The following is a 15574-nucleotide window of genomic DNA, read 5'->3' as shown; positions in this document are numbered from 1 at the left end:
CATTTCAGCCCTGCCACAAAAGGACCAGCTGACATCATGTCAGTGATTCTCTCGTTAACACAGGTGTGAGTGTTGACGAGGACAAGGCTGGAGATCCCTCTGTCATGCTGATTGAGTTTGAATAACAGACTGGAAGCTTCAAAAGGAGGGTGGTGCTTGGAATCATCGTTCTTCCTCTGTCAACCACGGTTACCTGCAAGGAAACACGTGCCGTCATCATTGCTTTGCACAAAAAGGACTTCACAGCCAAGGATATTGCTGCCAGTAAGATTGCACCTAAATCCACCATTTATCAGATCATCAAGAACTTTAAGGAGAGCAGTTCAATTGTTGTGAAGAAGGCTTCAGGGCGCACAAGAAAGTACAGCAAGCTCCAGGACCGTCTCCTAAAGTTGATTTAGCTGCGGGATCGTGTCACCACCACTACAGAGCTTGCGCAGGAATGACAGCAGGCAGGTGTGAGTGCATCTGCACGCACAGTGAGGCGAATACTTTTGGAGGATGGCCTGGTGTCAAGAAGGGCAGCAAAGAAGCCACTTCTCTCCAGGAAAAACATCAGGGACAGACTGATATTCTGGAAAAGGTACAATGATTGGACTGCTGAGGACTGGGGTCCTTTTCTCTGATGAATCCCCCAAGCAGCTGATTGGTCGACTCCACGGCTAATTGGAGCTGACCCAGCCCCCTCGTCAAGTTACAGCTGTATACGATTACACTCCTTCTGAAGCTATAAAAAAGCCAGTGTTCTGTTCAGAAGGAAGATCATTGCAGAGATATAGATTGCAGAAAGATCATTACTGAGAGAGGAGGCTGATGGCTGAGGGTGATATACTGTGTTGGTTGTTCTCAGAGGGAGATGATTAGTCTGTCCTGTATTGGTTGAGTGAGAGAGCTGATTGGTTATATCTGTGTGTCAATAGGACGCAGTGTTTTGGTTATTGAAATTGTTTGTGTTATTCTGTTTCATTTGTTTCCAGGGGGAAAGGGGAAGGCACCTTGGGAGTGCTTAGGCAAGAGGCCCACGGGCATACATATTCCCGTAGTATATTCACTGTCTAGGCACACTAGGTAAGACCTGGGAGGACCACCCCCTGTATTTTGGTTAGGGCACCAGGTGGTGCCATATTAGGTAAATAGTGTTTAGGCAGGTAAGATAGAGGAGGCTTTGAGATTAACTAACTTTCTTTGCTTTGGTTCCGTCCAGCCACTTTTCCCCATATTACCGTGTGACGGAATACATTTCTTGTAAACGGTACCACTCTCTGCCTTTGTCATCCTTACTCGCACCTACAGTCCCATACCTCTTTCACTTCACGGGGATTTGAGTTGTAGCAGGGTATTGCGTTCCCTCTTCATAGAGGCGTGCATAACAGTGACGAACAATGCCTTTTCCAGCACGAAGGAGCACTTTGCCATAAGGCAGAAGTGATAACTAAGTGGCTTGGGGAACAAAACATCGATATTTTGGGTCCATGGCCAGGAAACTCCCCAGACCTTAATCCCATTGAGAACTTGTGGTCAATCCTCAAGAGGCGGGTGGACAAAAAATACATATATCTGACAAACTCCAAGCATTGATTATGCAAGGATGGGCTGCCATCAGTCAGGATGTGGCCCAGAAGTTAATTGACAGCATGCCAGGGCGGATTGCAGAGGTCTTGGAAAAAGAAGGTTCAACACTGCAAATATTGACTCTTTGCATCAACTTCATGTAATTGTCAATAAAAGCCTTTGACACTTATGAAATGCTTGTAATTAGATTTCATTATTCCATAGTTACATCTGACAAAAATATCTAAAGACATTTGTGTCATTCTCAAAACGTTTGGCCACGACTATACTGTTTAATTAGACATAGAATTCAGTTTTTTACTTAAAGATTGTCCATTGTTAAATGCTTGTAATTTTTCTAACCTGATACAAAGTTGTCTTTGTGTGACTTGGTCATAAGACTGGGTGATTTCGTAAGATCCGTTTGGGTGCGACCGCAGCATGTGACACATCCCGTTTTTTTTTGCAGGAACTCAGCTGTATGGGAAGTTGCAGGAAGGAGCACATTATAGTGTGAACTGTGACGAACGCAGTTCCAGTATATGGTTGAGCCCTTGTGCTATCAACCTCAGGCTCCTTTTAGACACTATGCTCCGCCCATTTCCACCCATCTGCAAAACTGCCACGAAGATAGAGGTTGCATTTTCTATAAAAGCTGAGAGCCAATGCTATTCGTTGGGCTTTCTGATTACGCACTGTTGAGTGATTGTCATTTATTGCTTCATTTTTGCAAATCTTATAATAGTTGTTTGAAAGAATCTGCAGTCTCTCTTCCTATAGAATGTCTACCACACACCCAAAAGTACTTGTTAAATTTTGAATGCTTAGCAGGAGAGGGGCACCTGCCAGTAGCCACTGCGGAGGTCTAGTGAGGAGAACCAGGAGGACCCCCTAACCAGGTCCAGTGACTCATCGATACGTGGTATGGGGTATGAGTCCTTCCTGGTTACCTCATTCACAGAACCTCAGCTTGCCCCCCTTCTTCAGAAACATGATGACTGGCGCCACCCAGGGGCTGTCTGAGGGCTCGATGAAGTCTGCCCGCTGCATCTCCCACACAGCCTTGTCTGCCGCCTCCTGGCGTGCCAGCGGGATACGGCGGGGAAGCATCTTGATGTGCCGAGCATCACCTGTGTCGATCTCATGCTGCACCAGATGAGTCTGACCCACCTCTTCCTCACTCAGCGCAAAGCTGTCTCTGAATTCAAACAGCAACTGCCACAACCGTTCCTGCTGCTCTGGGTCAAGACCAACACAGTTCCTCCCCCATATCTCCCTAACTGCAGACAGTGTCCTCTCCTCTCCCATCTGGGGTAGCTGGGCTGGGGGGGGGGGGGGGGGGGGGGGGGGCGAGGCCCGGGACCAGGCCCTGGGACCCTGGGACCAGGGCGTGTGTTTCGTACCGCCTGTCCGTCAACCCCTTCAGTCCGCCCACCAGAATCCGCGCGAAGCACAGTCGATTTCCGTGCTTATAAACCCAGGGCCATTACACTACTCCCTCCTTTCAAAGAACTCGTCTTCGCGCTAGCTTGCGACTCTACGTCTTACAGGAACTCGCTCACCGGTGTGGGATTCTGTGTTTTACATTATAGCCATTACCATATATATGATTAAATATTATCGGATGTTGGCTGTGTGAGGTATCTGCATTTGTGCACTTGAGCATCATCATGAGATTGAACAACTGCTTGCTACATCTGCTTTGCCTGTTTGTGTGTGTGACAATATTGAGCAACATGGTATGACTTGCTGCATGTTACAAAGTTGTGGTTAATCAGGCATAGGTCATCACAGGCTTAACTGAGATGGAAAAATACTGAACAACACAATAGCAGGAACTGAGAAACTGTTACAACTAGAGTGTGGTACCAACACAGAGTTAATCTACACAACAGCAGATGTCGGACTCCAAGGAGCACCAAGAGGCTGGGACCAGCCTGAGTGCCTGCGATAGGCTGAGCAAGTTTAAACCACGCTCAGCCTCTACTGTGATAGAAATAGTTCCAACCCCTCCATTGGCCTATCACGGTATAAACACTATTGTTCTATACTTGCCAGTCAGTTCTCTGTTCTACCCTGCGTGGTGTTACAGTGAACCCGTATATACGAAAATTGCATTTGCCCTTTATTGCTTGAATTTAATTAAAGACAGATTCTGACTTTCATTCTTCCTGATACCGGATTCGAAAGACGCAGCCTCTGACCGGCCAAGCACACACACTGTCGTGGATGCAAGGTCCGATCCCTTCTGACACCAATGTAATGAAACAGCAGGGAGCAGGTCTCAAACCCTCAACCTTCTAGCCGGAGGTCCGGCACGCTATTGACTGTGCCGCAAAAGCATGCTCTAGCGGCTCCGCGCTTATAAACCCAGGGCCGCTACAGTATATATGCCTAGCTAGAGAATTAATTAGCTAACTAACGTTAGCCTGCCTAGCTAGAGAATGAATTAGCTAACTAACGTTAGCCTGCCTAGCTAGAGAATGAATTAGCTAACTAACGTTAGCCTGCCTAGCTAGAGAATGAATTAGCTAACTAACGTTAGCCTGCCTAGCTGGACATTCTGAAGAAGTAAGATGTTTTATTTCTACAATTTCCAAAAGGTAACCCAACAAAAACATATTTACTATATGTGTTTGTGCAGTCATGTGCATTAGTAGCACCATTTCTAGCTTTTTTCCATTTGTTTTTAGTTACACTTGTACGTAAAACTTCTCCATTGATGTTGTTTTATGTTTTCGCTGACTTTTATTAGCGGATGTACAAGCGTCGCGAATTGAATTATGGGGAGTTTCAGACCCCGGAGTACACTCGCAAAGTTGACTCAAAACGAGGGCTGAGGGGTTTATGTTGCAAACTTTCCTTGCTTGGCTAATAATTTGGACCGCCCGCCAAGATGGAACAGGACCTAGAACTGTTCTGCCTGCTGCATGGGGACAGGGGAAGAAGATCATGTGATAGGCAGATTATCATGGCTCAAGGGCAGCGGGAGAGAGAGAGAAAGGCAACTGTGATGGTGAGATAACACCCAGTAGACACAGACAGTGCAAATGTGGTGGAAATGTCAGTCAGCAAACAAGATCCTTTGCTGATACAAAGGTGGATGGATGTGGCTCACTGAACAATGTTTGTTTGACTTTAGATTCAAAAGCATGACAATAAATATATATTTTCTACAATATATTGCGGAGACAAATGACAAAAAAGGCTAATCCACACATGTAGTTGGAGCATGTCCTACACACCTTTAGTTGTATTAACACAGCAATTAGATTGTTTGTTCTCAGATAATGTAATTGTGGCTGAATCTAGGCTAATCATTCTTAAATATCTTCAATAAAAGTATAGCCCTCTGTCCTACATTATAGAAGACTGTAGAATGACTTTTATTAGCGGATGTACAATCATCGCAAATTGAATTATGGGGAGTTTCAGGCCCCGGAGTACACTCGAAAAGCTGACTAAAAACGAGGGTTGAGGGGCTTATGTTGCAAACTTTCTTAGCTTGGCTAATAATTTGGACCGCCCGTCAAAATGGCGACGGGGATTCCGTTAAGGGCATAAGGCGAGGGTGTCTGTTAAGTGTTTGGACCTAATACCATGTTGGTATGCGGCTTTATTAACGCAATTAAATGTTTTCCCCATATTTTTTGCAAACTGATGCCAAAATTAATTGATGCCAAAATAACAAGCAAAACAATTTTTTAAAACCTTTTATTTAACTAGGCTATTCAGTTAAGAACAAATTCTTATTTACAAAGACGGCCTACCGGGGAACAGGGGGTTAACTGCCTTGTTCAGGGGCAGAATGACAGATTTTTACCTTGTCAAGCTCGGGGATTCGATCCAGCAACCTTTCGGTTACTGGCCCAACGCTCTAACCACTGCCGCCTCAAAGCCCCCCACCAATATATATATATATATATATAAATATAATTTTTAGCTAAAAGTGTGGTGCTCAAAACAGGTGGGAGTTGTCAGACATTGAATATCTTGTTAAGCATGGTCAAGTTAATAAATGCTGTGGATGATGCATTAACCCCCCAGACCAGTGGAGGCTGCTGAGGGGAGGATGACTCATAGTAATGTCTGGAATGGAGTAAATGGAATGGTATCAAACACATTGAAGACGTGGTTTCCAAGTGGTTGGTACCACTCCATTGACTAAATTTCAGCCATTATTATGAGCCATTCTCCCCTCCGCAGCTTTTACTGGCTCAGACACACCAAAGATACAGTCCTTCCGAACTGAGCTGCAGGATAGGGAGGGAACTACTTAGGGGTCTGACAACTTGGATGGAAAATTACTGAAAATAATAGCTGACGATATTGACACTTTTTGCCACATCTTCAATCTAAGCCTTCTAGAAAGTGTGTGCCATCAGGTCTGGAGGAAAGCTAAAGTCATTCCGTTACCAAAGAATAGTAAAGAACCCTTTACTGGCTCAAATAGCCGATCAATCAGCCTGTTACCAACCCTTAGTAAACATTTGGAAAAAAATGTGTTTGACCAAATATAATGCTAGTTTACTGTAAACATATTGACAACAGACTTTCAGCACGCTTATAGGAAAGGACATTCAACAAACACGGCACTTACAAATTACTTTTGATTAGCTGAGAAAAATGTATGATAAAAAAAGATGTGGGCGCTGTTTTATTAGACTTCAGTGCAGCTTTTGACATTATCAATCATAGTCTGCTGCTGGCAAAACGTATGTGTTATGGCTTTACAGCCCCTGTTATATTGTGGATAAAGAGTTACCTGACAACAGAACACAGATGGTGTTATTTAATGGAAGCCTCTCCAACATAATCCAGTAGAATCAGGAATTCAATTTTTTTCAAAGCCAGTGTGTCTATGTATGAGGATGACTCACCACAAACACGTCAGTTACTACAGCGAGTGAAATTACTACAACACTTAACAAAGAGCTGCAATTAGTTTCAGAACGGGTGGCAAGGAATAAGTTAGTCCTAAATATTTCAAAAACTAAAAGCATTGTATTTAAATCTTGTAATAAATGTGGAAATTGAGCAAGTTGAGGTGACTAATCTGCTTGGAGTATTCCTGGATTGTAAACTGTCCATGGTCAAAACATGTTAATACAATAGTAGCTAAGATGGGGAGAAGTCTATCCATAATAAAGCTCTGCCTTGTTAACACTATCAACAAGGCAGGTCCTACAGGCCCTAGTTGTCACACCTGGACTAGTGTTCAGTCGTGTGGTCAGTTGCCACAAAGAGGGACCTTGGAAAATGACAATTGGCACAGAACAGGGCAGCACGACAAGCCCTTAAATGTACATGGAGAGTTAACATAAATAATGTAAATCTCTCGTGGCGCTAAGTGGAGGAGAGATCGACTTCATCACTACTTGTTTTTGTAAGAAGTGTTGACATGCTGAATGCACCAAGGCGTCTGTTTATACTACTGGCACACAGCTCGGACACCCATCCATACCCCACAAGACATGCCACCAAAGGTCTCTTTACAATCACAATCCAGAATAGACTATGGGAAGCACACAGTACTACATAGAACCATGGCTACATGGCTCTATTCCACATCAGGTAACTGATGCAAGCCGTAGAATCAGATTTCAAAAACAGGTAAAAATCCACATTATGGAAAAGTAGAGGCACAGACACACACGTACACATGGATTTTGTGTTGTAGATAAAAGTGGCCTGAGGGAACACAATGTGTTGTGAAAAGTGGTATGAAATGTAATATTTGAAATTGTATATAACTGCCTTAATGTTCCTGGACCCCAGGAAGAGCAGCTGCTGCCTTGGCAGGAACTAAAGGAGATCTTTATTAAATACAAATACCATCAGCCCATTGGTGTTTTTATAACACAGCTACAGAGTTCAATGGCTGTGATGGGAGAAAACTGAGGATGGATCGACAACATTGGAGTGACTCCACATAAATAACCTAATTGACAGCGAAAATATTACAACAATTATTGCATTGTGTTTGCACAAGGTGCTGAAGTAATACTGCAACAAAAAAATATCAAATACATTTTTAGACTTTGGGACAAACCCAACACATCAGAGTAACTGACTCCTTATTTTCAAGCATAGAGGTGGCTGATTCATGGTATGTGTATGCTTGACATCAGCACATACTGGGGAGTTTTTGGGGATAAAAAGAAGCAGGATAGAGCAAAGCACAGGTAAAATCCTAGAGGAAAACCTGCTTCACACCAGACACCGGTAGAGGAATTCACTGTTCCGCCAGACAATAATCTAAAACACAAAGCCTAATATAAACTGTTGTTGCTTACCGAGAAGACAGTGAAGTTCCTGAGTGGCCAAGTTACAGTTCTGTACTTAGATCTGCTTAAATATATGGCAAGACTTAAATTGCTGTCTAGCAAAGATACCCAACACCGTCACAGAGATTGAAGAAATGTGAAAATATGGACAAATATTGCACAAAACAGGTGTGCAAAGCTCTTATGAAACTTACCCAAGAATAAGTAACAGTATTTTAGTGATTAATTTTTCATTAATCTTTGAAAACAATATAATTTTTTACCCACTTTGACAGAGTATTTTATGTAATGATACCGACACACAGGACAAAACCCCAGCCAGCTCTCTCCAGCCCTGCCTGCACTCCCCACCACCAAAACACAGGACAAAACCACAGCCAGCTCTCTCCAGCCCTGCCTGCACTCCCCACCACCAAAACACAGAACAAAACCACAGCCAGCTCTCTCCAGCCCTGCCTGCACTCCCCACCACCAAAACACAGGACAAAACCCCAGCCAGCTCTCTCCAGCCCTGCCTGCACTCCCCACCACCAAAACACAGGACAAAACCACAGCCAGCTCTCTCCAGCCCTGCCTGCACTCCCCACCACCAAAACACAGGACAAAACCCCAGCCAGCTCTCTCCAGCCCTGCCTGCACTCCCCACCACCAAAACACAGGACAAAACCCCAGCCAGCTCTCTCCAGCCCTGCCTGCACTCCCCACCACCAAAACACAGGACAAAACCCCAGCCAGCTCTCTCCAGCCCTGCCTGTACTCCCCACCACCAAAACACAGGACAAAACCCCAGCCAGCTCTCTCCAGCCCTGCCTGCACTCCCCACCACCAAAACACAGGACAAAACCCCAGCCAGCTCTCTCCAGCCCTGCCTGCACTCCCCACCACCAAAACACAGAACAAAACCCCAGCCAGCTCTCTCCAGCCCTGCCTGCACTCCCCACCACCAAAACACAGGACAAAACCCCAGCCAGCTCTCTCCAGCCCTGCCTGCACTCCCCACCACCAAAACACAGGACAAAACCCCAGCCAGCTCTCTCCAGCCCTGCCTGCACTCCCCACCACCAAAACACAGGACAAAACCCCAGCCAGCTCTCTCCAGCCCTGCCTGCACTCCCCACCACCAAAACACAGGACAAAACCACAGCCAGCTCTCTCCAGCCCTGCCTGCACTCCCCACCACCAAAACACAGAACAAAACCCCAGCCAGCTCTCTCCAGCCCTGCCTGCACTCCCCACCACCAAAACACAGGACAAAACCCCAGCCAGCTCTCTCCAGCCCTGCCTGCACTCCCCACCACCAAAACACAGGACAAAACCCCAGCCAGCTCTCTCCAGCCCTGCCTGCACTCCCCACCACCAAAACACAGAACAAAACCCCAGCCAGCTCTCTCCAGCCCTGCCTGCACTCCCCACCACCAAAACACAGGACAAAACCCCAGCCAGCTCTCTCCAGCCCTGCCTGCACTCCCCACCACCAAAACCCAGGACAAAACCACAGCCAGCTCTCTCCAGCCCTGCCTGCACTCCCCACCACCAAAACCCAGGACAAAACCACAGCCAGCTCTCTCCAGCCCTGCCTGCACTCCCCATCACCAAAACACAGGACAAAACCACAGCCAGCTCTCTCCAGCCCTGCCTGCACTCCCCACCACCAAAACACAGGACAAAACCCCAGCCAGCTCTCTCCAGCCCTGCCTGCACTCCCCACCACCAAAACACAGGACAAAACCCCAGCCAGCTCTCTCCAGCCCTGCCTGCACTCCCCACCACCAAAACACAGGACAAAACCCCAGCCAGCTCTCTCCAGCCCTGCCTGCACTCCCCACCACCAAAACACAGAACAAAACCACAGCCAGCTCTCTCCAGCCCTGCCTGCACTCCCCACCACCAAAACACAGGACAAAACCCCAGCCAGCTCTCTCCAGCCCTGCCTGCACTCCCCACCACCAAAACACAGAACAAAACCACAGCCAGCTCTCTCCAGCCCTGCCTGCACTCCCCACCACCAAAACACAGAACAAAACCACACCCAGCTCTCTCCAGCCCTGCCTGCACTCCCCACCACCAAAACACAGGACAAAACCCCAGCCAGTTCTCTCCAGCCCTGCCTGCACTCCCCACCACCAAAACACAGGACAAAACCCCAGCCAGCTGTCTCCAGCCCTGCCTGCACTCCCCACCACCAAAACACAGGACAAAACCCCAGCCAGCTCTCTCCAGCCCTGCCTGCACTCCCCACCACCAAAACACAGGACAAAACCCCGGCCAGCTCTCTCCAGCCCTGCCTGCACTCCCCACCACCAAAACACAGGACAAAACCCCAGCCAGCTCTCTCCAGCCCTGCCTGCACTCCCCACCACCAAAACACAGGACAAAACCCCAGCCAGCTCTCTCCAGCCCTGCCTGCACTCCCCACCACCAAAACACAGGACAAAACCCCAGCCAGCTCTCTCCAGCCCTGCCTGCACTCCCCACCACCAAAACACAGGACAAAACCCCAGCCAGCTCTCTCCAGCCCTACCTGCACTCCACCACCACCAAAACACAGGACAAAACCCCAGCCAGCTCTCTCCAGCCCTGCCTGCACTCCCCACCACCAAAACCCAGGACAAAACCCCAGCCAGCTCTCTCCAGCCCTGCCTGCACTCCCCACCACCAAAACACAGGACAAAACCCCAGCCAGCTCTCTCCAGCCCTGCCTGCACTCCCCACCACCAAAACACAGGACAAAACACCAGCCAGCTCTCTCCAGCCCTGTCTGCACTCCCCACCACCAAAACACAGGACAAAACCACAGCCAGCTCTCTCCAGCCCTGCCTGCACTCCCCACCACCAAAAACACAGGACAAAACCCCAGCCAGCTCTCTCCAGCCCTGCCTGCACTCCCCACCACCAAAACACAGGACAAAACCACAGCCAGCTCTCTCCAGCCCTGCCTGCACTCCCCACCACCAAAACACAGGACAAAACCCCAGCCAGCTCTCTCCAGCCCAGCCTGCACTCCCCACCACCAAAACACAGGACAAAACCCCAGCCAGCTCTCTCCAGCCCTGCCTGCACTCCCCACCACCAAAACACAGGACAAAACCCCAACCAGCTCTCTCCAGCCCTGCCTGCACTCCCCACCACCAAAACACAGGACAAAACCCCAGCCAGCTCTCTCCAGCCCTGCCTGCACTCCCCACCACCAAAACACAGGACATAACCACAGCCAGCTCTCTCCAGCCCTGTCTGCACTCCCCACCACCAAAACACAGGACAAAATCCCATCTCCAGAATAACAGTTAAATCAATTTGTATTCCTCATTGTAACAAAATGTGAAGAAATCTACAGGGGTTGAATACTTTTAATTACAGTGCCAGAATCGTAACACTCCTGGTAACACTCCTGGTAACACTCCTGGTAACACTCCTGGTAACACTCCTGGTAACACTCCTGGTAACACTCCGACGCTACGGAAACAGTCCTGTCCTGGTGCTCTGCTGGGACTGCTGTATCCTCAGGCTCTGGTTCCATGGGGGACAACAGGAATACCAACACTGTTATACACTATTTTACCATACACATTTTATAAACTGCATTTGACTATGAATTTGATTGTTTTGACAGGAATCCTCTTCCATTAGGTAGACAAATATAATATACTCAAACATACCTTCTGCCACAACAGAGTCTTCCTGTGTCACTGGTTCATCTGGAAAGGGAAACCAGAAGCAACCTTTTACAGGGGTTGATACTGTGTGCTCTATCATGGTTGGTGATTTGTTACAGAGACAATAGAATAACAAATCCTGAATTCCCATCTGGGGAGGAGAAGGAGAGCAATAGAGAAACTAAAAGAATAAAAACTAAACTAAGTCATCTTGTCTGAGTTAGTTCTCCATTCCACTTATTCTACAGCAACATCCTGGCATTTAGCCAGAACAGAAAGTACTCTACTAATCTTCCCAGTACTCTGCATTCCTCTCTGCGGAGACTGAAAAGCAGGGTCATGTTCACTAGGCATGAAATGGAAAGAAGCAGTCTGAAATGGGGAAGAACTATCTGAATAACTTCTTGAAACATTTTTGCAACAGTGTGCCAACAGTGTGCCCTGGGTGCTCACCTTGTCTGAGTCTTCTGGCTTGAAACAGCTTGAGAAGCAGCAGTCCAATGGCAAGAGAGCCTACTACCACACATACAGCAGCCACACTCATGTAACTGTTCTTTGGAATCTCCTTTTCAGTGCTGGTCTCGTACTGTAACACTAACACACAAAATCAGAATCATTATAAATGAAAATCACGCCACATTCAGGTATGCAATCAATTAGGTCATGTTTGTAGGGTAAGTCAATTTATATTGGATACTAAGAGGTTAATGTGAGAAAAGCAAGAATTCTTGATGGATCCTCTGCACAGTGGAAATCATGATGCAAAAAGGAGAATACTAAATGGTCAGTGTTAGGGTGTGAGGAAGGCACTTTGAATTCAAAACTACACTGCTCAAAAAAATAAAGGGAACACTTAAACAACAATGTAACTCCAAGTGAATCACACTTCTGTGAAATCAAACTGTCCACTTAGGAAGCAACACTGATTGACAATAAATTTCACATGCTGTTGTGCAAATGGAATAGACAACAGGTGGAAATGATAGGCAATTAGCAAGACACCCCCAATAAAGGAGTGGTTCTGCAGGTCGTGACCACAGACCATTTCTCAGTTCCTATGCTTCCTGGCTGATGTTTTGGTCACTTTTGAATGCTGGCGGTGCTTTCACTCTAGTAGTGGTAGCATGAGACGGAGTCTACAACCCACACAAGTGGCTCAGGTAGTGCAGCTCATCCAGGATGGCACATCAATGCGAGCTGTGGCAAGAAGGTTTGCTGTGTCTGTCAGAGTAGTGTCCAGAGCATGGAGGCGCTACCAGGAGACAGGCCAGTACATCAGGAGATGTGGAGGAGGCCGTAGGAGGGCAACAACCCAGCAGCAGGACCGCTACCTCCGCCTTTGTGCAAGGAGGAGCACTGCCAGAGCCCTGCAAAATGACCTCCAGCAGGCCACAAATGTGCATGTGTCTGCTCAAACGGTCAGAAACAGACTCCATGAGGGTGGTATGAGGGCCCGACGTCCACAGGAGGGGGTTGTGCTTACAGCCCAACACTGTGCAGGACGTTTGGCATTTGCCAGAGAACACCAAGATTGGCAAATTCGCCACTGGTGCCCTGTGCTCTTCACAGATGAAATCAGGTTCACACTGAGCACATGTGACAGACATGACAGTCTGGAGACGCCGTGGAGAACTTTCTGCTGCCTGCAACATCCTCCAGCATGACCGGTTTGGCGGTGGGTCAGTCATGGTGTGGGGTGGCATTTCTTTGGGGGGCCGCACAGCCCTCCATGTGCTCGCCAGAGGTAGCCTGACTGCTATTAGGTACCGAGATGAGATCCTCAGACCCCTTGTGAGACCATATGCTGGTGCGGTTGGCCCTGGGTTCCTCCTAATGCAAGAAAATTGTAGACCTCATGTGGCTGGAGTGTGTCAGCAGTTCCTGCAAGAGGAAGGCATTGATGCTATGGACTGGCCCGCCCGTTCCCCAGACCTGAATCCAATTGAGCACATCTGGGACATCATGTCTCGCTCCATCCACCAACAACACGTTGCACCACAGACTGTCCAGTAGTTGGCGGATGCTTTAGTCCCAGTCTGGGAGGAGATCCCTCAGGAGACCATCCGCCACCTCATCAGGAGCATGCCCAGGGGTTGTAGGGAGGTCATACAGGCACGTGGAGGCCACACACACTACTGAGCCTCATTTTGACTTGTTTTAAGGACATTAAATCAAAGTAGGATCAGCCTGTAGTGTGGGTTTCCACTTTAATTTTGAGTGTGACTCCAAATCCAGAGCTCCATGGGTTGATAAATTTGATTTCCATTGACAATGTGTGATTTTGTTGTCAGCACATTCAACTATGTAAAGAAAAAAGAATTTTATAAGAATATTTCATTCATTCAGATCTAGGATGTGTTATTTTAGCGTTCCCTTTATTTTTTTGAGCAGCGTATGTGTAAAGCCCTTCGTTTTTCCTGACTGGGAAATACTCAGGGCCCGACCTATAAACGTTGGGACTCCAAAAGCTTTGAGCTGACCTGTGAGGTTACCTGTGAGCTGAACTGTGAGGTTACCTGTGACCTTCAGCATGAAGTTACAATGTGTGATTCCACTGTCAGTGTTCACCACACACTCATACGGACCCTCGTCTTCAGGCTGGGTTTCTTTGACCAACAGGGACACAACTTTGTCTTTCTCATTGGCAGGTGGCATGGGAAGCTGATATTTTGGGTTCAGCTGCAACCTGGGATTGGAGGATTGTTGATTGAATATGTTGCATTTGAACACAGGTCCACCTTTGTGAAGATCATTCTGGTCCAACCTCCGCCACACGACCAGCTCTATGTTTACATTACCAGGAGATATCCCATTGAAGTTCAAAGAGCACTCCAGGACTGCATCCTTCCCAGAGTCCACCTGGATGACCTGCTTCAACTCTGGGCCCTGACTTAGACCTGTTTAAGCACTAGATAGAAAAACACAATTAAACAGGACTGTGGTACAGAAAATGTTACATCTGACAGTGTAGTTTGGATAAAACAAAACTCCTGGACCATTCGTTGTGAGCATTTTGGAAGTTGTGGTGTTGGCAAAAGTATTACAAATTGTGCATGCGTAATGACTTACTTTTGGATGTCTCCATCCCAGTGATGAGGAGAAACATGAGTGGACAAGCTGAAGACTAATGCCATGTTAAGGCCTTTCTCCTTAGTAGAAAAACAAACAGGGGTTCTGTGAAACTGTGGTCTCTCCACAGGAAAGGGTTCACACCTGACAATCAGTGGTTGAGCCAAATTAAAATCTGAGAGCAACAGTGGATAGCCTGAATAATATGCATTGACTAATACAAGCATTGCCTTTTTTTGCTCGCTTACTAAAAGCGAGCAGGGTCAATGTACAAAAAATAAAGTCTCACACTATATACACTCCCAACAATTTAAAGAGTAAACCTAACAACCAACGTTTTGGCAAAAATCTAAATTTGTCAAATAATACTTGTCGACTAACAGTGAAAATCTTACTTACGGGCACTAATCAACAATGCAGAAAACGAAATTACAGAACAAATTAAGACAGGCAATACAGTGAGTTAAAAAAAAAAAAAACCACTGCATTGCAGAAATTATTGTTCTTGGGTTGACCCATTCAATTGTTGGGAGCATATAGTGTGATTTTACTGTTAGTCAACACCTCTACAAACATGTAGGTGTGTCATGCGTCTTTCTAGACTGTTCAGTTACGACCAAAACTTACGCAGCAAAATAATACTTACAATTTGATTCCAATCTCCCTATAGTCCAGTCCTCGTGGCAAATCTTACGAGCTAAGAAATTACTTTCACTTTGTGGTTCAGCCTCGTTTGACTGTTCCCAGCAGTGGGAAGGAGGGGGCAACTCATTCCCACGCCGAATGTGTTCCAGACGGTATCAGCCCCCCCATGTGGACATTATTATAAAAGTGCTTTGGAAGTGTCTTAACATGTAAAATGGGATTTATCTGTAAAAAACAGGCTGACCAAATCGTTACTCAGATCTTTCACTTATGGCTTCAAATAGTTGGCTTACAGTAAATTATCCATGTGGTATAACATGCATAACTAAAAACATTTAAGAGCCACAAAATACATATTTCCTCCAATAA

The 15574-nt window shown here is 46.8% G+C and overlaps 1 protein-coding gene across 7 annotated transcripts; it reads right to left on the bottom strand.

The window, feature by feature from the left end:
- Nucleotides 1-132: 132 nt before the first annotated feature.
- LOC110486895 lies at nt 133-15511 on the bottom strand. 7 transcript variants are annotated; one of them, XM_036941625.1, is made up of 7 exons: nt 15207-15511; nt 14561-14704; nt 14290-14388; nt 13984-14177; nt 11945-12085; nt 11495-11533; nt 10883-11345 (listed from the first exon to the last, which is right to left on the bottom strand). In XM_036941625.1, exons 2-7 carry the CDS (start codon nt 14623-14625, stop codon nt 11167-11169), a joined length of 717 nt encoding a protein of 238 aa, XP_036797520.1. In that variant the 5' UTR covers nt 14626-14704; nt 15207-15511; the 3' UTR covers nt 10883-11166. The 7 variants fall into 7 exon arrangements, with proteins under 7 accessions (XP_036797522.1, XP_036797520.1, XP_036797523.1 ...); XM_036941628.1 differs by having other exon boundaries at nt 14290-14399; nt 14561-14640; XM_036941624.1 differs by having other exon boundaries at nt 14561-14640.
- Nucleotides 15512-15574: the final 63 nt, after the last annotated feature.

Source organism: Oncorhynchus mykiss, chromosome 13, assembly GCF_013265735.2.
Source record: "Oncorhynchus mykiss isolate Arlee chromosome 13, USDA_OmykA_1.1, whole genome shotgun sequence".
In the NCBI taxonomy this organism is placed as follows: domain Eukaryota; kingdom Metazoa; phylum Chordata; class Actinopteri; order Salmoniformes; family Salmonidae; genus Oncorhynchus; species Oncorhynchus mykiss.
This window is presented reverse-complemented; position numbering and strand designations above follow the sequence as displayed.

Coding starts and splice junctions, on each gene's coding strand:
- LOC110486895 (XM_036941623.1), bottom strand. CDS start 14,597: ATGTTTCTCCTCATCACTGGGATGGAGACATCCAAAA. Junction 14,389..14,560: donor TGGGATGGAGACATCCAAAA/GTAAGTCATTAC, acceptor GTGCTTAAACAG/GTCTAAGTCAGGGCCCAGAG. Junction 12,086..14,007: donor CTTCATGCTGAAGGTCACAG/GTAACCTCACAG, acceptor TTTGTGTGTTAG/TGTTACAGTACGAGACCAGC.